At 40.7% G+C, this 23,222-nt stretch overlaps 1 protein-coding gene across 8 annotated transcripts in view; it reads left to right on the top strand.

The window, feature by feature from the left end:
• Window positions 1-23,222, top strand: part of ptprfb (protein tyrosine phosphatase receptor type Fb) — a 153,710-nt gene that overhangs the window by 38,168 nt on the left and 92,320 nt on the right. For all 8 annotated transcript variants that reach the window (XM_029452965.1, XM_029452966.1, XM_029452970.1 and 5 more), the window contains exon 2: window positions 14,443-14,617. In XM_029452965.1, the coding sequence (XP_029308825.1) occupies window positions 14,518-14,617 (100 nt within the window). In that variant the 5' untranslated portion in view covers window positions 14,443-14,517. The remainder of the gene's footprint in view (window positions 1-14,442; window positions 14,618-23,222) is intronic.

Below are 23,222 nucleotides of genomic sequence, written 5' to 3' on the forward strand. Positions count from 1 at the left end.
AAAACTAAGCTTTCTTTTTTATTTATTTATTGTTTATATTTGTCCTTTTTTTTTAGATATTGATTCAGGGCTACGACCCAGACTCTACAACACACCCCTGTTGTCTTGTCTTGGAGTGGTTGCCCAGACTTGATTAAAAAATAACCTTGAGGCAAAACTCAAGACAGACACTTTGTTAAAATGTCTGTTCAGCTGCTCAGTAGCATAAACAAACAAGACAAAAAACTGTCAGCCATGGTCATTTGTTCAAACAAAGCCAATCCCTGGCCACACTGGTCGACCTGTAGGTCGTCCTCCTTCACCTCCACCATGCAGGCCACTGACCCTTCATTCCACTTTTACGACTTTGCTTCAGTCACTTTGTCACCAGTTTCAGAGAAACATTAAGTGCTAGGAAACCTCCTAGCTACCACCTTTAGGAAATAACGAAGCGATTTGTAAACCACTGCTCCTTATTAGATTCCCTGACTAAACATACAAAATATCCTTCACTTAAATTACTACCTCAGCTCAAGTCTTTCCATATATATGAATTGCTCTGTGTGGAACAGTCAATCATTCAATCTCTCTCCCTATCGGATTCCTCAAAAGTAATTATGGGCTGAGCATATGGATTTTTCCATAGAACTTGATTTCTAATCATCGTTGAATTGGGTGATGTGTAATGGCCTGTTAACGCATGATGGATCTGCTTAATCACTGTAGTCCCCGTTGGGACATGAGAGAGGTTGCTTACAATCACAGATCAATGTCTGTGAAGGCGATTGTGTCAATGGAGCCAGACCTTTGTCTATGACGCGTACTGTAAGTGGGGAAAAAAACTAGCTTTTGTTTGGTTATTAAAGTTCAAAGCTTTGATGCAGGACCTGAAGTGTAGACGTGTTTATTATGAGGTCTCAGACTTTAAAATGCCAGCAGAGGGACGTTTCTCATTTGATTTTGTGTCAGGAATTGTTGCCTGATGGTGACGAAGCAATGTCAATCAGAGGGCAAAGCCTGTGTGATGTGTTAGCTGTGCTGATAGTCACTTTTTTTTGTCTCAGTTGTGTCACTTCTTTCTTGCAGACAGTTGCTCATTCATTGTGACAGGTGCAGAGAAGAAGGTTTAGAAAGAAGGGCTTCTTTACCACTAAAATCGGCAGTGTTTTGACAAGAAAGCTTTTCCTCAGTTGCCCCAAGCTGAGAACTTGTTTGATTGAACTAGGTCTGTCTATGCTTTGACATCCACACAGGCTTGCTAAACACACGCTAAGGTTTTGACACGAGATCATATCAAAATAAGCAGATTCTTTCCCCCGAGAAGTTGGATGTTATTTTTGTTGCCAATTAGTGAGGAATAGAAATTGTCTTTTATAAACCCACTACATCTGCCGCAGTGTAGCTTTAGCTCATTGTCTCTTCAAAGTGAATTAAAGTGGATAATAATACTCAGGCTCAGATGATATTCAGCTCTTTCTTACCTTCTGTCCTTTTCTGTGCTCTTTTTTACATTATATATTCTATTCTGCAAATGTCTCTACATGTTATGCCCTGTTAAAGCTAGCCTTCTGAGCTCTGTTTTGTGCCCATAGCCTTGCACCTTTCATTTAAACCTTAGCTCTATGCATTACAGTCATGGGTTTCTCAATGGGAACACAAATCTGCTTTGTCAGAGAGGACATTTCCCTCCTTGCCCAAAACTCATTTCAATTCCACATCATCCCATTATGGCCTCCACACTGATTGAAACAGTCTCCATTTCCAGGGGCAGCTGCAGTTTTTGTATTCTGTATGTATAACAAGGCCAAAGCTTGTGCTTTTGTATGTGAAAATGTGCAATGATAAAGGTTGGAGACATACAGTGGCCATGGCAAATATAAATTCTGACAAGCATAAAACTATTTTTTTTAAATAGGAGAAGACTAGGGAATAGGGTCGTTGTTCTTTTGCATGACACCTTGATGTTATATTATGGAATTAGTGTATGATACGCTGCTAATATCTTATAGACCTAAAGTCATTTAAACTGCAGAAAGACCAGGTCAAATTGGTTGCTTGTGGACTGCCATTAAAAGGAATTAGAGGTTGCAGCTTTACCATGCTCCTGTGTATGAGTGGATAACTGATGCTGAACTGCAGTAAAGCAAATAAAATTGAATGTAGGTTTGATTTATTTGGTGCTTGGTTCTGGGAGTAAAAGCTGATTTATCCCTCTGCCTCCACCACCGCCCTTGTTTGCTCAGCTTCCCAATTTCTACAAATGCCTGGCTTAGACTGGATATTCTACTTGATTACTTTCTCAGCCCTCCTGTCACTTCCTCCAAAGTTATGACTTCTTTTTCAACAGTCCTCTGTTGCTGATCTCAAATAGCCTCAAGTAGGACTGGCTTCTCACTACGAATGAGATATCATATAATGGAATAATAAGTCTTTGCAGTTTTGGATACCATTTCACAGACTTGGACGTACTCCTAGCATTTGAGAGTATTGCACGTGTGTTGCATGTTTTATAGTTGGATGTGTTCAGCATAACGTTTGGCTTTTGTTCATCTTGAGGTTCATCCTCAACGACAGGCAATACTCTTCTTCTCGCAGAACTTTGAGGTCCTCTGGCTTGTTTTGGGAAGATGGATGGAGATTCATTTGGTTTCATTATATTGCCTGACTTATTTATAGCCTGCCTGTGCATTGCAGCGCCTGTTGGCCCACTGTGGCCCTGTAAGGATGCTGTGGGCTGAGGCGTTGATGAAACATTCCTGTGTCCAGGGGATATTCTCTGAGGAGAGCAATGCTTGTTTAAGGGAGGGCAGTGGGGTGACAATGCAAGAGCCATGGGCAAAGCCACTGAAATCTAATTCCACAAGCCCTGCCTAGCTACAGAATTCCTGTTTGAGAGCTTTCACCTATCAAAAGTCTTGCACTTTGGGGGTGTTGGGCGATGTAATGATACCACATAGTCTAAGAACACGGGAGAAACTATATGATCTGGTCCTATAAAAGTACTTACCACAAAAAAGGGAAGGGGGAACTTGCTTTAAAAAAATAGCTTCCCTGAAACAGACTTTCATATTTTACTTATGTATTACAGTTTGGAGTTCCACAGCACCAATCCCAAACCTTTATCTGGATCTCCCCCTTCAGCCTCAGAGATTACCGCTTCACAACCCTGGAGCAGGGATGCTGTCTGCCTGGTAATTTGATGGCTAATCCCCTGCCTCTTCCCTACAAATCTCCTCCCTGATAAAGGGGTTGCTTCTACATTAGTAAACATGGGAGACTTGACTGCCTAGGCTGTCAGTCAGACAAGCGAACTAGTTTAGGAAAAGGAAAGTAGAGGGATAACCAGTTCCCTCTTTGTGGTACATAGGAATGCCCCTTTGCATCTCATGCTTGAAAAGTCAAGATGAACAGTTAAACCCTGGAAATGCCTGTAGATTTGCTGCTACGGCGATCTAATTGTATGTTTGAGGTAAATAATGCACAGTACATGTTTGCACATTTTGCTCAAAGCATGAAAAAATCCTCATTGGTCAGTCCCTCTGAGGGTAATGGATTTGATGGAGATATGTGAATGTGTTGCACTTTACAGAGAGTTGCCATACAGTCAATTGTTAATGCACATTCATTACCTTTTTGACCCGAATATGTTATCCTAATGATCACTGCGATACCGCCACGGCTAGACACGATGGCTCACTTAAAAGGAATTCACTTCTTCAGATCTTTCTTCACAGGCTGACACTGGACTGTCTACGTGACCAAGTATTGCTAGATTGCAGGCTGTAATCCTCACAAGACTTTTATTACGGTGTGTTAGCCTGTGCCCCCTACGTGATTTCTCTTACCTGGAGGGTTGTTCGCCTCCTGTGATGGTGCATCAACAAAGCATTAAGCCCAGGAATCAAAACTGACGCCCTGAGCCCAAACATGCTCAACAAAGTTTAACAGGACCTGGCACGATAGCATTTAACCAGTCTATGGAATGACTTCAGCTTGATGACTGCAACATTGGCTGTGATGGCTTTTCATTTGCTGACCTGACAGAGGCACTTTAGGTGTCAGGCTGGATCTGGTGGGGTGAGTGACAGGTCCTGTCCTTGCGTGTCTTTTCTCTATGTGTAATGTCCTGGTGTTCAGTTTAATCGTTGTCAGAGAGTGAGATGACATGTCAGGAAGAATTTGGTGAGATTTCTGTTTTCAGCACATCGCAGGCCAGTCAAACATCATAACTTTACAAATGGACTGGGCTCCAAGTTTTGCATGTTTGTGCTTTTTTGAAAACGTTTGTGCTCATTTGCAAATGCAAGCGCTACACTTTACACACGCATCTTTGAACAACTTTTTACAGTTTATATTATTTAGTCATAGCACTAGCTCTGCTGTTATTTAGGGTTCTTAATTCTCAACATGAGATTGTAATTCCCGAAGTGACCTATTTCTTTTTTCTTTGATACCCGTTTATTTTCTGAAGATAGCATCTCTGGCGTCTTCACTTAGAATTTCTGCTCTTCTTTCATAGAACACTTGATCTAAATACCAGTTGGCTTGATTGGATGTATCCGTGCTCTTGTCTAGATTTAGAAGTGGATTTTCACCCAACAATTTCATTAGTCAATAAAATCCTGTGACCAACAGTCAATTTAGAATTTCTCTCACTGGATGTGTTCCAAGAGATACGTGTCTGTGTGTGCACCATGTGTTGCGTTTGTATGTCTTGTTAGCCACGCTGCAGAACAGTGACTCTACACTCGTGGTAATTGATAGTCTGGATGCTGTCTCAGCTGCAGGTAAATCCTATCTGCAGCTGTACTGTGAGGAAGAGGGGTGGGGTAAAGGAGAGAGTATAAATAAGTCTCCCAAGGACTAAGGATTTCAGAATAACTAGAGGGGATGTAGGAGGGAAAGAGGACAAGAGAGCAGATAGCGTAGCTGAAAGACAGGGTGATAGTGGGAGAAATGTTTAATATAGCAGAGATTATTCCTCTTAGACGGTTGAAATGTCTTCACGATTGTACAGGCTTAAATGTACATATTGTGCCTTTCTCGGGTGTATTACCCAATGTCATCTTTGTTCAGTATCCATTAGCTGCCTAGTACATAAAGCTAAGTGCAGAGGCTTGAGGGTGGCTTTTTCCTCCTTTAAAACGTTTTTCATCAGATTGAGAGAGTGAAATTCAGTCCTATGCTTTTCCTAGGGAGATGTACTGTAGAGAGAAAGCAAGAGAAAGCAAAAAGGCGTAGAGAAGAGAGAGATTGGTCCCAGTGAGAGATTCATAGGTAGTAATGAGGGCGTTGGTGGAGTGCAAGTCGTCATGTTGTGGCTCCGGCCTGTCACTATAATGGACCTTGCTAGTCAGCTGGCCATCGATTGTACTGCTCACAACCTCGTCTGCCTGTTGTTCTTCACTCTTCCTGTCTGTCAACCTGTCAACCAGAGATGGAGCACGAAGCGAAATCCTCTCCCAGACGACAGATACAGTGTCCAGATACTTGCCCATTACCTGAAAGGTGGCATGAAGGGAGGTGTGGAGGAATGCAGGTCTGACTCAACATTTCTGGCCAATGTAACTTAAAGTGGCAATAGATCACCCCCCGCACACACACACACACACACACACACACACACACACACACACACACACACACACACACTACTAGAAGCTACTTTCATTGGAATAGAGTAGCAACAAATGATTATTTATTCATTACTGACGAAATGGACACATTTTTGTACTAGTCTACAAAATAATACAAAATGCCCATCAACATTTTCCAGCGCTAAGCGGTTGAGCAAAATGTCCAAAACTCAAATATATTAATTCAAAGAAAAGCGTACACACATTTGAGAAGCTGGAAGGAGAGAAAATATTACATTTTTTAATTATTTACTAAAATTAAAGTCGATCATCAAAATTGTTACAATTGCTTTAGCTTTAGTAAAGAAATAATAATATAATTCTTGTGTTGTTATCATTTTTGAATGAGCAAAGTAAATGTTTGTAACTTTTGCTCGATAAAGGACAACAGTTTAATTTTCTATCGACAGAATAAGAACGTTTTGGGGCATATGCCTCTGTTACCAATAGAATATGTTCAAAAAAGGTTGGATTAGACAGTAAATCTAGACATGCCAGGTGCATGTTTATTTATTTTTTTGCTCTATAGCACACACATAGTTTTGAAAAGAACAGTATGTTGTTTGATGAAGACGGTCTAAGCTGAGAGTCCGTGCTTCTCTTGCCCTTTATCGACTCAGCCCTGCATATTCCACACTCATCTCTTTTACATTTTAAATCCCCAGGCCTCCGGAGAGCAATGGGGATATATGGTTCCATCTGTTCCAACAGACTGGCTCGTGGCTCAGACAGAGAGAAAGAGACAGAGAAGGAGACATGGCAAGGGAGGGAGAGAGAGAGAGAGAGAGAGGAGGAAACGGGGATGGAGAGAAACACAGACTGACAGAAAGACAGAATGGCTTATTAGAATCTGCCTCTTTTCACTAGTTAGACAGGGGCTGAGAGGATAGCTGTCTCTAATAAAAAAGGCAGGAAAGAAGTTGGATTAGGACTTGGAGATCCTCTTTTTTCCACAATGGCAACAAACCCATGTTAAATCTGTCTTAGCTGTTTCTGGGAGACTAGGAGTCTTAGGTTTCCTTTGTGTAACACAGAGAGTTTGTTTTGTTTCAAGAATAGCAGAATAACATTATGTTATGTGTGCAAGTTAGATTCCTTCAAACACATTTCTCATCAAGGGGTCCTCCTTTCTAAATAGAACCTCAGGCTTTGCCCCAGACACCAACAGGTCCAATGTTTCTGTTTCCCACCACAAATGCTTGGTTATATAGGAAGTGCTTTTCCCAGCCTTCCCCCAAGTTAGTCTAACCGTTCCCTGTGTCAACACTGGGTTTTGTTCCTCTGTACCTTGGACCGCAGAGGGCTGTGTGTCGCTGTGTCTTTTACATGCTCTGTTGTATGAAATAATAAAACCATTGTGTCAATATACAGTTTCATTTGCGCGTCCCAGCTCTGACTGAAGCCAAACAATCACATAACCATCCAGTATGGTATAAAGAACCTTGGACTTTCTTTGTGTCATGAAGTGAATTTAGGCTACAGTTACATCTCCTCACCTCTGTGTTTATATGTTAGAGGCATATTGTTGCTGACATAACAGTTCATCAGAATTAGATTTGCATAAAAGGATGTAGTGAGATAGTGGGCTGCTTTCATGCTTGCAGTTTGATAAGCACAGACCATCACAGCCAGTACCCATCAGCCAGCGAATGACCAGTTTTTTTTATTAATAGCCAATGCAGTGCAAAGCATACTGGCTAGTCCTTCCTCTTCAAAATGTCCTAGTATGAGTAGGCAAATCCGAATGACTGTAAAACTTAACATTTATGTATAAAGTCAGGGTTTGCACTATGGATAAACTCCTAGAAACAACAACTCTTTGTGAATTGAAAACACATGACCAATCATGGTATGTGTATTTGATCACATTGATGAAAAAATCCTTAAAATCTAATATTGCCTTAAAGCAGTTTGGTTCTCTGATTCGCATCATTTTCTCCAATTACCAGCAATATCAAAGGGATGAAAAGGGTATAGCGAATTTCTCTGCCAGTCTCTCAGTATACATCGTCATATAGCCCAAAGTTAGTACAAAGTATTCAGGCAAACAATTACCAGAGTTGCTGTTCTGTCACTAAGCACTGAGGCCACAGCTTGGTTCTCATGTATGCCTCTGGAGGGTCCCTGTTGACCAAAGAGCTTCACTCCCGCCCCGTTACAGTCACTAATCTGGGCTGACACCAAGATGATTTACAATACCCCCCTACCCTAAGCACTGACTCACTAGCGGTAATTGATTTAGAACAGTGTATAGGCACCTTTTGAATAGTATGAAGCCCTAAAAATCCTCCTTCTACCCTATTATACAAAGTTTGGCTCAACACCTGTAGGAAATGAAAACACCGCAGTACGAGTGAGAACACCTGCTTACATAGTGGGATTTCAGTTTGTATTGTATTCTACTGGAGTCTACAATGTTTATTTTTTCTAATATTTCTGCTCATTGCGGTTGCTAAAGATCCACATATATCCGTGGATTGAGCTGAGCTTAAACAACTGCCTCTGTTTGGCCATCTATTGATCCAAGGAGCTCTGTCTTTGCCAGTCTTTATGCTCACATGCATTCACTCTGTTTGTCTTTTACTGACGGAGACAAGGCTTTCTGCCCAGGGGGTGGGGGGTGGGGGAGTTGAAGTCGTGGTGTTAGGAGGGGTAGGGGGGGATCCATGCCTTCTGTGCTGCCTAGTCATTTTATGGCACCATCTGTCCGCAAGCAAACCGTCAAGTGGTGACGTCTTTGCCATCTTTCTTGCTTGACAGTGTGAATTTCCTTTAGATATATTTGCACATCTGCTGTTGAGAATGTGTCTCAGTTTATATTACTAATTTAATGTTTGGCCATAGCACAGAATCATTCCTAATTATGCAATAAATCATTTGTAGAACTCTTTAAATTGTAAACAAGTACAAACATTTTTTTTCAGTGTTTGAACTAGGTCAAGGCTATTCGCTGCATACATTTGTAGAGACTCAGAATTCAATACAAAGCATTTTTATTGTATCATTCTCCATTCATTTTTATTTAGGCCCTACCTTTGAGGTTGTCCTAAATAATAACAATAACAAAATTGTTGCCACTTTTTCAAAAATAATGATGAAGCGAGAGAGAGAGAGAGAGAGATGAGAAGCAAAGAGAAAAGTAAACAGTAATAATTCATAAGAAACATCATAATCATAAAAATAATACCAATGATACCAAATAAAAATGGCAAAATGTGTGATCCAGCCGTTAAGGATGTCAACAAAGGAGATGCAATGAATAACCAATACAAGTTTTCCATACAGAGTCCTCAGAGAAAAAGCATGAATACTTTTTATTGAATTGTTTTATTTAACGTTATCATTTCATGAATGCTCCACTTAACCGGGTTTGTATTCTGTAAATGTGGCTCCTAAGGTTGGTGCTACTTTACAGAAAGTTGTTTCATCCACTCGATCGTTGGAGGTATGCACAGCATTGCTTTTATTTGATGAATGTCTGTTTTACATTGAGCCAGTTTTGTGATTTATTGCAGGCCCTTTGCCCGACACTTTGTAGTGCAAGCCATTTTCTCCTTGCTCTGCCGCTCGACTATGCCAATAATCACTCTCTAATAAATTCAAATGGAAGTGGCACTCTGGTATGTCTCTTCTACTCCGTGAAATACATATCAGTGTAATACATATCACCTTTCATTCCAAGATTGATTTGCAGCTGAAAAGACTGGTAGCCCCCGAGAGGTGATTGTAAATCCCCACTTCAGTCGCAATTTATGGAGGTGCTTCGGTTTTGTTAAATGTTCACTCAACCAGACTAAATGCCAATCGACATTGTATCATATGAGTGAAGCCAATATGCGATGGTCTTTGCATCCTGTTGAGAGGCAAGTTAGGGATTCAGCACATTATCAGCAACATTAAGGTGCTTTAAGTCCAACCCTCGTGCATCTCTTACATCACAATGAGTCACAGAGACTCATATGTTGTAAATGTCTGCATGCATTTCCCATGAATGTAGTATTATCAAATGTAATTATTGGTAAGTGTCTTTAATGAACTACCTGATGGATTTCTTTGAGTCATCCACACAAGCAGACACTTTACTCATGTGATTTATTACACGAATGCTGTCATTGTAGGTCAGCATAATCAGTGCTCTTTACTTTCTATTGCTCAATTTAAGGAAGTGCAGTTATATATTATAGGTGCTTTTCAGTCTCTCAATCTTCTGCTCGGCAGTAAGGCGTTAACAATTAACTCTGTGGACTCGGCTTGTAAACAACAGTGCTGTAAAACTTGATAGTTCACAGGGCATTACCCTTTGTTAGGTGAATTTCAATGCAGGGCCCTGTAAAAAAGACATGTACTATCAAGTCTGTGCATACAGAAAGGCTCTCAGATACTCAGTTACTTTACACTTTCATTATAATACGGGGCTCGTCGGCTTGCAGTAATTCTCCTGGGGTCTTGTGGTGCGTGATCCCCGTTGAGGTAAAAAAGGACCACAGACTTGTGACGGTTAGCCTTCGAGGGCATGGAAAACTAATCAGGGGCCAAAACACTGCTGTCGAAATTTAGCTTGTAACTGTGTTTATGGAGCCGTTGCAGCCTGCGCCAACACAAACCCCTCCGGTCTGGGTTTATCACCTCAAGGGACGGCCATGATTAGCTCTCCACACTGTTAGCCATATATCTCAGCTGTCCCACCCTCCCGCACTCAGGATGACCCATTAAACAGAGACGGAGAAAAATGGAATGGAAACGATGGAGAATAGAGATGCTACCTGTAGTTTGTGTAATGGTAGTGTTTACTCAGCTTCTGCGCTCTCTCTCTCTCTCTCTCTCTCTGCAGCTGTTTGTAAACTACTTATTCTGTATGGGTGGCTACTCCCTTGCCACACACACTAGGGGTAATGCCTTGAATGACAGACACCTGATGTGTGTGTAAAACAAGCAAACGGGATAGGTGTGTATTCTTTCTAAAAAATCCCCATCCCAATGAACGCGGTCAAAAGCTCTTTTGTCCTCTGCAGTTTACAGTTTTATATGTTCACAACCCATTGTTCCCTTGTTAATTACTTCACTAAACCTCTTAGTCGTCTGCCTACAGCGAATATACAGTATACGTCACGCACTGCATTACTGCAATCTCCCCAGACACTCGAGACTCAAAAGCCCCTTCCTTAACAGTGGATGCCCTGAAGAGTGCCTAGTTGGTAAAGGTCACTCCAACTTCACTATCAATGTAATAACCTTCGGTTCTCTTTCATGGTGTCTGTGTGTTGAACATGTAGAGAGTATTCTCTCTATATATAAGATGCATCTTGTCAAATTAGACCCAATGCTGCACCATGACTCACCTCCTTCATCTCACATTTTGTTGAGTGATTCAAACATTTTGGGCTGTAAGTGATAGTTGTTCCTAAACATTAGCTCATTAGTCTAGGAAGTTTAAAGCTTGAATTTGTTAAACACAGTTTAGCCTTTTCTTCTTCAATAGTGAATAAGAGATAATGAGGTGGAAGTAACTCACACATATTTGACCATGTCTGGTCTATTATTTCCTATATCAGGACACCACATCTTGCTCTCCATAAACTAGCTTGATTGGACGAACTGATTGGCTGGGGCAAAATCAAATCCCAGAAAATGACAAGAAGCGATTATACTGAGAGTGTTGCTGGAGTTCTGACCTCCTCAGACTACTTCCCTTCTCCACGTACCTTGGAAGTAGGTGGAGTTGAGCCAGAAACCTCTAATCTGCTTTAACAATAAGTCTATACCAGACAGAATTAAGTGGTAATTAAATTCAGCATTAGTTAGAATGCAATAATTTGATTTTGAAGTTTGTTATACGTTCTGAAATACTGGTTTATGAAACATTAGTTTAGTGCACTGCACTTTCAAACTGTATTACATTGCTTCTATAAGTACTCTAGCTGTGAAACAATTTAGCTTCTCAGTTCATTCTGACTAATTATTGTTATTAATAATTAGGATCTCAATTTCTGGGGAAATAATCTGGGTGATAATTTTAGCCGCAATTATGCAGTGCTAACTCTTTCTCTCTCTGACACACACAATTTCCTCTCTTACTCTCACACACTAACCAGGCCTCTGAATTAAATAATTACCCAGACAGAAGGATTCGCATATAATCTCACTAGGGCAGACACCCACCCCTACATGTTCTTATTGTTTTTCCCTCGCTCTCCGACATAGTTGCAAACAATCCCGTCCAGCGTGCTGAGCCACTTGCTAAGATTTTGGAACACACTGAACCACATCCACGTTGGTGTCCTGTCGTCATGTCAGTAGCACTACCGCCACAGCACAAATGCACACAGTGGCAAGTGTTGTCCCATAGTATTTGTGTGCAGCTGGGAGGCACCAAGCTGCACTGGGATAAATAAGCAGCTATATAAATAAAGAATAAACCTCGCTCTAGGAATTTGTCTCATTGAAGATGAAAAGCATCTGCCTCTCTCTGGCATCTGCTGTAAAAGATATCCTTCCACCGCCACGGGTTTGGAGCACGGCGAGTAGCCAACTCTATCAGCCTCGCTCACTCTGTCTACTCACCGACATGAACCAACGCAACGGTGGCGTACATACAAGTACGAGGGACAATTTGTCAGCCAACAAACTTGATGTGAGTTGCACTCATTTTGCAAAGCTAACTTGGGGGTATTTATGTGAAATAAAAATGGGTCCTAAATGTCTTTAAATTGTAGTTGCAGAGTATGGGGGGGGGGGGGGGTGCTCCAGTTCTTTGGCAATGAGCTGTGTATTTGTGTATCTTTTTCTTCTCCAGACTGCTACAGCTTAACAACAAGCGCCACTTTCTAATTAGCAGTGAAGGTAAAAGCAACAAGGGAATCTCTTTTTCCAGAGGTGTTAAATTATTTTAGCTGCACTTTCCACTGCATGCAGGGAGAAGTATAATACAGCTTGATGCGATCACAGTTTGAACTTTCACTGACGATAGATGATCTTGGCTGCACACAGTGTTTGGAAATTCCTTGGATGCAAGGTGTGTTGCATCGGAAATTAGTTTTGTAGACATGAAAGCCTAGAGGCACATTCGTAAGAGACAAACAGTGAAGACCTAACCGTCAATGATACCTGTCTGCAGCGTTGCCCAGGTGAGGCACCAGCACCGTGACTCACACATAGCTTTCCTTAACATAATCTTACTCAGCCATGCCTGTCTTTTTCCTTTGCAAAGTGACTTGTCGAAAGAGGTTACAGCTGAGCTCAGATGAATAAAAGGAAACTCTTGAAATGTTGCTTTCCTAAGATCTCTACCCAGCAGAGTGTTTTCCTTGCTCCTGTTTCACAAAGACGGTGGTCAAAGAGGTGCCCGGTGAGTGCATTTTTTCAGCATTGAAATAGCCACATGAGTAATGGGCTGCTCAACACCTCCACAGGCTTAAGAATGGGACGTTTTTTCCCCCACAAGATACAGGAGGCATTGTGTTCCTGACACTCAAACTTATTTAGCTGAACTGAATAGACTAAAGCTGACCGGCCACCCAGCAAGCCTCAAGATATTCCACATTGTGAGTGCATCTCTTTTCACAAATATCGGCGATCAGTATTGTTCTGTTGCCACTATAAACTCGGCAGTGAGACTGAACAGATGAGCTTAAAAAGTCTTCAATTCAATTCTAATAGGCCTCTCGTAAAAGCTTTAGACAGAATAATTGTCAGGGAGCATTGAAGACAAAAGTAGGCTTACTTTAAAACTTTAAAAACTTTTCTCATTTTAGTCCATTTTCTTTTTCTGAAGTCCTCTAGAGATTCTGCTTTAATTCTATCAAAAGAGAGATATCTATCCTTACCATATTGTGGTCTGCTTTACAGCATTATGATTACTCATCACAGATGGCCATGGGCAAGAGTGTAGGGATACACAATTTGGTTCGCTCGATTCATGGGGATACACAGTTACTTTGTCTTTAATAGCATTAGACATCAAAACTGCAGGCTATAACAAACTTAAAGTCATATATCCGAATCTTATCAGCTGGCTTAGTCATTTCCTACACTAAATCTAATTCCTAAAAAGACAAAGAATCAATGTTTGTGTGGTTTGATTTGAGGGACAGCCTTTGTTTTTGCGTCTCCTCCCACTACTCACGACGATTGGGAAATGCTTTCTGTTTTATTGCTCGCTTAATTATGGTTAATTTGTGGCACACCTGCTGCTGCTTTGTTGACCATCCGTGTCCCCCTCGGGGTGTTTGTATGTTAAATGTTTACGTATGCATACATGTTGTCATATTATGAGATCATTGCACTCTGTGTGATTTGGACCCATCTGGAAGACACAGTTTCAATTTCTTAATGGAGAACATTAAGTGGGCGGAGGTCCTTAGGGAGTTCTGTTTAGGAGGTCCTCTGGGTTTTTAACTGATCCCCATTGTGAGAGGACAGCTGAGGAGCTTAATCCGGCGTCCTGACCTCCCTCTTTGTTCTTGTTATTTCTTCCCATGATTTCTCCCTGTTACATTGTACTGCATTTGTTTCGTAACTCTTCTGCTGATGTAGTTTGCGTGTTACATTCGCTTCACTTGTATTTTGCTCTGCCCCCGAGCAGGATTTTGTTGTGGGTATTGAATGTCTTGTTGATCGCAACCAAAGATCTCCAGTGTTGTGAGCTGTTGTGTAGAGTTAGGGTTTCTTACAAGTATACAAAATTTCCGTCTCCTTTGGTTCTGCTCTGCGACTTGCTTTTGATATTTCTGCTTTACTGTGTAGTTGTGCTCATTCAAATATATGCAAATATATAGTGGGTTTGAATACTAATGTTTCTGTACTGTTCTGCATGTGTTTGCTCTCGCAGGTGTTAGTCTTTGATCCTGTCAGAGTGGGACGTGTCTAGCAGGGGACTGAGGAGGGAGCAGTGCCAACTTGGAACATGGTGCCTAATATTCACCTGGCAGTGCCCCTCCTGCCCAGAGGGGCGTTGCTGTTCCTGCTTCTTCTCAGCTGCATGGTATTCTCCTCTCAGGCAGACAGTAAGTAACTTCATTCATCTGCGTACTGCCCTGCTTCCTTTACAATCTGATAATACCTTAAGCTTTTTAAGTATTTTGACAGTAAGAACATTCAAGCCTCCCATTTGCTACACACACATGGTGAAAATTGCAAACAATGGGAGGTTAAGAGCAAGTTCTTTTAGAATAATTTCAGCTTTATTATCCTCACTAGTCGAACAAATGCAACCCTTTTGTAGACATTCTCCTCGTTTAAAGGGACTGACAGTATTAGCTAAAGAATTTAACCCACAACATTGTTGCACATTAATTGAATGTAGGGATATTCGTGGAGAACAAGCTTTCATACTGTGAGTTTCATCCACAATAGAATATAGATTCAATTTAGATCTGGTTACTTTGGTGGATTCCAACAAACAGAAATAGCAGCTTGTCTAATGCATTTCCAAAATTATAGAGAGCTTTAGCATTTGCACTAAAATAAGCTTACAGTGCACAGCGTGATGCTCCATCGGCCTCTGTGCCTGGCTGTCAATCTGAATGACATTTTTTCATGTGGAAGAAGGCGCTCAGAAATATGTGTCACCGTTGCTGCGCCTTTGGGTTTCAGGGGCAGCCAAGAACAACGGCCCTGCCGAAGACGGGGTCAGGGACAGAATTAATTCAGCACATGACCTCACCTATAGTGCTGTCATAGGGTCACTGTAATTCAATTATACACCAACCCTTCCCATTCCCCCGTCCGACCACAACTGCCCTGTGCTTTCATACATGGGTCCAGTAGGATTTGTTTTTCTGTACCCTTTGTCTTGCCTCACTCAGCCCTGTGTTATCATCTCTGTCTCTTGCTGCTCGTCTAGAGTTTTGCACAGTGTCAGTGTGATCTCGACCTTGCAGAAAAGTTTTAGCACTTTTTTCTCTTGTTCTGGCAAGACTGTCTTTGCTCTGCCTGTAATGTGATCGGACTATTGTCGCATAATTCTGAGAATATTCAAGAGACTCTCCATGGGAATTAACGGGAATTTATAGGAACTATTATATAATTATAAAATAGAGGGGTTTTCTGATGAGGCTATATTTACCATGTCATATGCACAAAGGAACAAACAGTTTACCGTATTTTAAGCAGAACTTAATCCATTGATTTGCAAAATGAATCCATTAAATTGTCACACACATACAGTGTGAAATGTGCCATGTGGTGAGTACGCTAAATTTAGTGTTTAAAGTGAACAACTCATTTATAAAATACATGTTTTACAGTATGAATGGAAATAGAAATAATTAAAACTCCTCAATTAGCATGCTCACATCACATTCCACATGGACACAACTAGCAGAAGGTGTTATCAAATTATAAACTGTGTACTTTGCTTTAGGCTGCTTAGTTGGAATATCATAAAATAATATAAACCTTGACTGGAGCACAGGTTCTTAAGTAAGACATACAATATGTGGCCCCTCAGCCCTTTCATTCTCCTTTTGTTATGTAGCCAAAACCTTGGAATAATAATAGTTACTTAACAATTCAAACCAATTATGATATGTTGATCATTCATCATCTGGAGGAAATTAAACCGCCTAACAATAACTGCAAGACCATTTTTGGTCTATGAATAATTGGCAAGGAACTCTTCTTGACAAAGCAATGTCAGTAATTTATTTATTAGTTGTGCACCATGTTTATTATCATGCCATATTGTGTACCTGGGCTCTTCTACGCTTGCATTTTAATTGCCACCAAGGGAATGCACAGAATTGATTCAAATGCATATTCTTTATAGAGATCATAAAGAAAAAAAGGTAATGTCAGAGGCATTGAAAGTGCCAACACATTATTAAGATGTGCTGAGTCTGCCAGATGCCCAGTGCAGCCCAGAGTTTGGATGGTGTTCGGATTATTTAGCTGTGCTTCGATTGTGCTATTTTTAATCTATATTGTGCAGAAAGGTACATACAAAGGTGAACATTAAGAAAATGTGCAGGATGGCTAAAGCAATTTAATATTTTATAAACCCATATTTTGTGATGGTGGTCTCTACAGTGTTTTAAGGTGTGTTGGCCTCAAACGCATAAAGTACATTGAAAACACCAGTTAAATAGGTATTTAAAGAATCACACACAGTTAGCTAGCTTGTATTTTACTAAACTAAACTATGTGTTAATTTGGACAATGTTTTACAGTAGCCTTACTTTTGTAAATCTAGTCTTTTTGCAAACAGCCTCTGCTATCATCTTCGCCCTAGTCTCTAATTTCTGTAATCATATAATTTACGGATACATACCCAGAGCCCATCATTTGAATTAACAGACAAAGATACTCGTCTGTGACAAGCTGGCACAAGTGTTTTTATTGAAGATACACTCAAACCCTTATACAGTACATGAATGAGTAATTTGATAAAATATTTCCTTTCAACTTAAAAGAAAGATTAAACAAATGTATATAGACTTATAGAAAAGCCTGACTCTAGTCGAGGTTAACCTATGGTTGTAGTTTAATGTAAGCACACATGGGAAAAAGCGTAGACCTGCTATTACCCAGACTGTAAAGCAAACAGACATAGAATTAAAATAAGACAGTTGGGGGGCAAAAATAACACCTACCACTAATGGCAGGGTTGGGTGGATTTGATGCCTGTAATTTGTATGCAACTTAGTTATGTGAACTTGATAGTTCTGGTTTGGATTTCCTGTATTACAGGGCAGACACCAGACAGATATTATGGGTGGGGTGCCCGGCATGTTTCTGATTACATGGGTTCGGTCTCGTGTCCTTGTCTCCTTCTTGAAAAAGCTCAACAGGCAAAGCAACCACAGGTAGCGATCGTATAATCAGTGTCAGGCCTTTTCCTTACATTAAAAACTATAGGCTATTCAATTTACATTGCATTGTCTGCTGGTTTAGGATGGCCACATTTCAAAGGTTGTTTGTTAGTTTGTAATACTTAAGATGGTACAATTCATCATGATTTCAAAGAACAAATAAGTTCAACAAATCCTCCTTCAGCACTATCAGTGTGATAGCCCTATGCATCATTCAAATGATATCGTCATTGAGTAGGCGCACAATACAGTGTGATTACTCTGAGTGCTGATCGCAGACATCCCATCGATCCCCAGGGAGCTCAACCTAATCAACCAGCTCTCTATACAGCCTCCTGGTACACAATAGGCCACTGACCCACAAGGTCAGCCTCAAAGTCATACATGCCCAGCACTTAAATGTAATGGTTATCTTTTTGGAGGGTTGTCATTGTGAGTTATTTCTTTGGCTTTAATAAGCTTTTGATGTATGTGTCTCTTCTCGTGCCTCTCATGTTATAATCTTGGGTGGCTTTTCATGTGTGGTGCGGCAAAACCACCGAAGCCTTTGTAGCCGAGCCTGCTCCTTTCACTCCCAGTGACAAGAGGATTACACTGCGACCACAATGAACTTAATACGTTTAAAGTGACTTTTGACATCAAACCACTGTGTTATGCCACAACATTTTAGTGCTTATTTGTGTCCACATACATACTACCAATAGATCCAATGGAGTTTGTTAGTTCTATAGTGTTTCCTTATTGTCCAATTGCTCTACCACGAAGAGGTTTCCCATGGGTCCATTATGCTAAATATATAGGAGCTCTGGTTTTGGACAGAGGTATCACAAAATAGCCAGTAATATAGAAATCTTAAAAGATGATACCTATGAGACAAGCTCCATAGATTGACTTGGCACATTTTAAAGCTTCTACAATGGACTGATGTGATTGAAGTGCCAAAGTGGTTTGGAGAGGGGTGGCCAGATGGGGGGCTTGGTGGCTGGAAATTGGATTGTATTTTTTAGTGTCCATATGGTCACCCAGTTCAAAAACTGACAGGGATAGAAATTGATTCTTTTTTAATTAAAAGTAACCATATCCACCTTGGAGAGCCACTTGGAGAGTAATGCAGTTAGCACACAGCTGTGGTCCACACACATCACACAGACAGGCACACTGAGAGAGAGGCTACGGTGGAGGGAGAACTAAACAACAGAAAATGCACTCTGAGAAAGTAATGGGGAAACCGTAATATGTATGAGAAAAACATCTGCAAGATAAAGTGTTGGAGGAACGCAATTTAGAGGTTGGGCAAATTTGATGGGAAGTTGTTTTCATAAGCCAGTGCAGCAATGTCAGCATGGAGGGAGGAAAGGGTCATCGGAGGTTAATGATGTGAGATTAATAGTTTAATTAGGGAGCTCAATAGCAGGGCCAGAGGCAGTCACCCAAACCTTCTGCTGTGTCCCGGAATCGGCAATGCCACAGGACGCCAAGAACCGGCAGTTCATCCAGAAAAGGGCGATTTGAGAAAGACGTTTAAATTCCGTGTTCACAGTGATGGCTGTTATAAGATTGTAGACATTCAAGATAGCTGCCTTTTAAGGACATGATCACGTAATGTATAGGCACATTGCCATGCACTCATGTATTGTTTACTGTTGCAGCATCCTCCAATGTGCATTTAAAGACATCTAAGTCAACCAAAAAACCTATGGACATATCGCAGCTTAAAGCAAGTGAGAACTATTTCATGGGTAAATGGTCACTGTAGCGTTTCAAAGATGCTAAATCAAAAGGAAAGCAACAATGAGCCTGTTGGCGTGAAGCCAGAATTTTCTTTGTTGTTCCATGTCCCTACAGTAACATAATTTAATTTCTCTCTCAATTCTGGCGAGTGGAGAGTTGAATTACTTAAGACATCCGGGCCGTGTGGGTGAGAAGATGAGAACAATGGTAGGGTCTCATTGTGGTCTCCAAGGGAGGGCTAATCTAGGGGAGGCAAATTAATGAGGTTAGTGGGGTCGCAAGAGGGTACGTGGTGATGGATGATGAGCTAACCCCAAAATGGGAACTCTGAAGAAGCTAGGAGCCATCTCAGCAGCGGATGCCCCCAGCCCCCTCCCCCCTCCCCTCCTGGGATCACTTAACACACTTAACATTTTTCCCCACACTGGTCTATTAATGTCAGGGTCTGTGCCAAGGTGCCCATTGGACTTTACTCAGCAACATTAACCAAGTCCCCCATCATTTTGCCCAGAATCTCCTTTCGTACTCCCACAGCAACTTTACAGAGTAGTTTGAATTCCCATCACAAAGATGTCACGCTATAGACATTATTACATATTCAAGCTGCATTCAAAATGTGCTTTTCCTTCTTTGTATTTTGTTTTGCATGCGAGTGTCCCCAGGTTGACACGTTGTTCCCCACCCACACATGCCTCCAAATGCATGTCGTCCTTCACTGTTTCAGAATGGAAAAACGCTTAGTTCCACGACAGGGCAAATGAGAACATTTCATCAAGTGAACTAAATGAACATCGGAGGTGATGTAGCCCCAGGATTATGTTTATGAGCTGTGCAGTTTGGTCGATACGTTAGCAAGCTTGTCTTGTAGGTTAGGGCCACACATACTTCATAAAGTGCCTGTTCATTGCAGACAGGGAGTGATTTTGCATTTTTACATTTGCATTGTCCACATTGTGTGGCAGAATCTCCCTCAGTGGTTTTTAGATATTGATTTGGTGAGTGACCAACCAGCAACACATTCAGGGTGTTAGCATGGAGAAGCAAACTTTCTTCCTCTCATTATATAGCCATTCTTTTTCATTAAAACAGCCTATGTTTTCCTTATGCAATAGTGCAACAAAAGTAGCTTTATCTTAAGAAAGCATAACAAAGAAATGAGTGTCTGACTGTATCTATTGTCTGTTAAAACATTCCCTTAAGGAATCAGGTGGGTTGAAAAAAGCCACAGGTAGTGAATCATGTTTGACTAAATTTATATTGGGCGCCAGTATAAATACCACAGGTAATATAAAACCTCAGTTTCCAAATCATGTGATAACCGAAACACCCACATTTAGCCTTTAAAAATGACACAATGAAGCATTTATCCGTGCATGTTTTTGAAACAGTTGTTTTTAAATGCCCACTCCAGGCATTGGTCACCAAAGCACATTGTGGTTTCTTTTTTTTCAAATGTCATATATTGACTGACAGACAAGTAGAGAAAGCAGACTTGAGAGATACCTTGCTCGTTCATAATCAGCTTGAGAAGATGAAAGCCATTACATTACTGTTTCTCACACTGGGAAGAGAGGAGTGAATGGTAATTGCACTTAGAGTTCTTGTTCTTCTCCGCTCTCTTGAATAATTCACTGAAGGCTGGAAGGCCTGATAGAAAGCCCGTCTTCATGGTCCACGAGGGTATTGAAAGTTTGATGTTTTCCTTTTTGCTTTTCTCTTCTATAAGTTTATAAATGTTGTCTTAAGTACGGTATCTCAGAGATGATGAATGACATGGCTCTTTCAATTTCACTGAAGATTTGATAAAGCTTTAAAAGCTCCATCAATCTTCGGCATAGACACTATCATTGTCCAGAAAGAAAAATATTATTTGGTTTCTGTGTTGCATTGCAGTGTGAACTATCTGTCAATGAGTGGGAGTGGATAGTGCAACACAACCAACCGGATCTTCCAGCAAAGACATGTTCAAACAAACTCCAACCATATAAGTCCTAGTTAGGTTTGTAGCCAGGATGTTCTTGTGGGGAGGTGAAAATACTAGACATTGGACACTTGTGTCACAAAAGGTTTAGGCTAAAATATTAAGGCCTAATTACATGAGCTAAAAACATTCATTGTGTCTCTCACTCTCTTAACATACAGTCATTTGTAACACGTGCTATACATGTGTCATTTGGGTTAGAAAATTACACAATACTCTTTGGTGTTCAGCTGTAAAACAGAAGTGCAGATAGCAAACATTGTGTTGGTTTAAACAAACAGCCTGTAGTACAGTTGACTTTATCGGGGTAAATAACTTGCAAGGGAGGCAGCTTTATATGGAATTAATTGCAAACAAGTTGCCCGCTAATGGCCCGAAAAGGCCTTAATGGAAGTGTTCCATTAAAACAACCAGTGCTGATGCCATCAGACAAATTTCCACTAAGTGTTGCCTCATGAAAATGATAACTTGCTAATCCATTATTAATGAGAATTAATGGTTTTCTCTCTGCCGCGTGTGTATCGATCCCTGATACTCTACACCACAGAGTAGCTTTCATTGGGCACTCTGGCAGGCTTGGGAATACGCTAATTGTTAGCCACACAAGTGCCATTTACGCAACCCTCCCTGCTGCCTCTGCATATAGCACAAGCCTTGCTCTGAGGCCCTAGACAAGGATAAAAGAGAAAATCATAAAGCTGCTTAGGAAACATACCATACAATAACGCTGCATTGAATAGAACAGAAATATGAATAACTATATGAATGAATATTTTAGTAACCACTTTCAATTGTATCCATCAGCAGCCTCTCCTCAGTTCCATCTAAACCAGGAATCTATGCAGATTTGTCAAATTGTCAGATTTGCCTGCCATCAAATTCAACATGGCACACATGCATGTTTGGGATTTTAATTTATACAGCTGGTTTGTGTACACACCACATCATAATTGCCTAATATAATGACTTAGTACTAACAAGAAGCGTTAAAAGGTTTTGCATTGTCTTAATAACCTGTCAGAATGTGTGGTAGCATACAAGAAACACCTTATTAGTCGTACAAAATAAGAGAATAAAGTGTTTTCACTGGTGTGTATTGTTTTTATTGCCTTGATTTACTTATTCCGTTCATTAGTTGTAACATGAAAGCCTTTTTGTTCTACTAACAAGAAATGTGGTTATTTATTTTGTGTTTTTGTTACCACCAGCAGTGTTTGTGTACAGCAACACTGTTTTGCATGTGGATCACTTTTTGATCTTTCTGTCGCATTCATTTGATAATTATAACCAAAAATTGAATGATTGACTTGTAATCCAGATATGTTTATCTGCTTTGATTTTTTATAATCCAGTTTAAGTGTTCACATGATAGCGTCAATAATTAGAGCAGCTCCTTAATCTTGTTAGTGCCAGTAAACTAAATGTGGTGAATATTAAGTATTCATGAGTCAATAACCTCAACCCTGACATTCTGGCACCTTGCAACCAACACTGTGCTGACAGTTGTGGCAGCACTTCTTACACATTGCTCGTGAGGAGAGAGCATGCATTAAAGCCTTGAGTGTCAAGATAGGAGTTTTGAATGTGATATATCAAAGCTTTAAAAAAGTGCGGCTCAAAGCTTGCAGTCACTGGCTGAGATTTGCATAGGTAGGCTTATGTGTTTTCCACCTCAGCCCTGCCATTGTTTTCATGTGACAACTGCCTGACAGCAAGGAAAATGGGACACAGGCAGAGAAAAAAGGGTTGAGTCTGGATTTTGTCTTTCTAAGAAAAGAACTGACAAACCCAACAGTTTGATATCCTCACCCGCCAGTGATGGCTCAGTGATGGAGGAACTCTGCACAGTCTTAGTCCAAAAATAAATGTTTCTACCCTTTCGCTGGAGTGTATTAGGACTACGATTAAGCCCTTCTGTAAGTCAGGGTTTGGGGTCACCACGGACCTTTTTGAGATTTTGTGATTGACTACTTGGTCGGATCTGGATTAACGATGGACCGCTCCGAAGGCCATAGTTTCGCCTTAGAGTCAAAGGTTAACTATCAAAATTCAGCAGAAGCTTTTTTAAGAGGATTAATACGGGAAAAG

Source organism: Cottoperca gobio, chromosome 17 (assembly GCF_900634415.1).
Source record: "Cottoperca gobio chromosome 17, fCotGob3.1, whole genome shotgun sequence".
Taxonomy (NCBI): domain Eukaryota; kingdom Metazoa; phylum Chordata; class Actinopteri; order Perciformes; family Bovichtidae; genus Cottoperca; species Cottoperca gobio.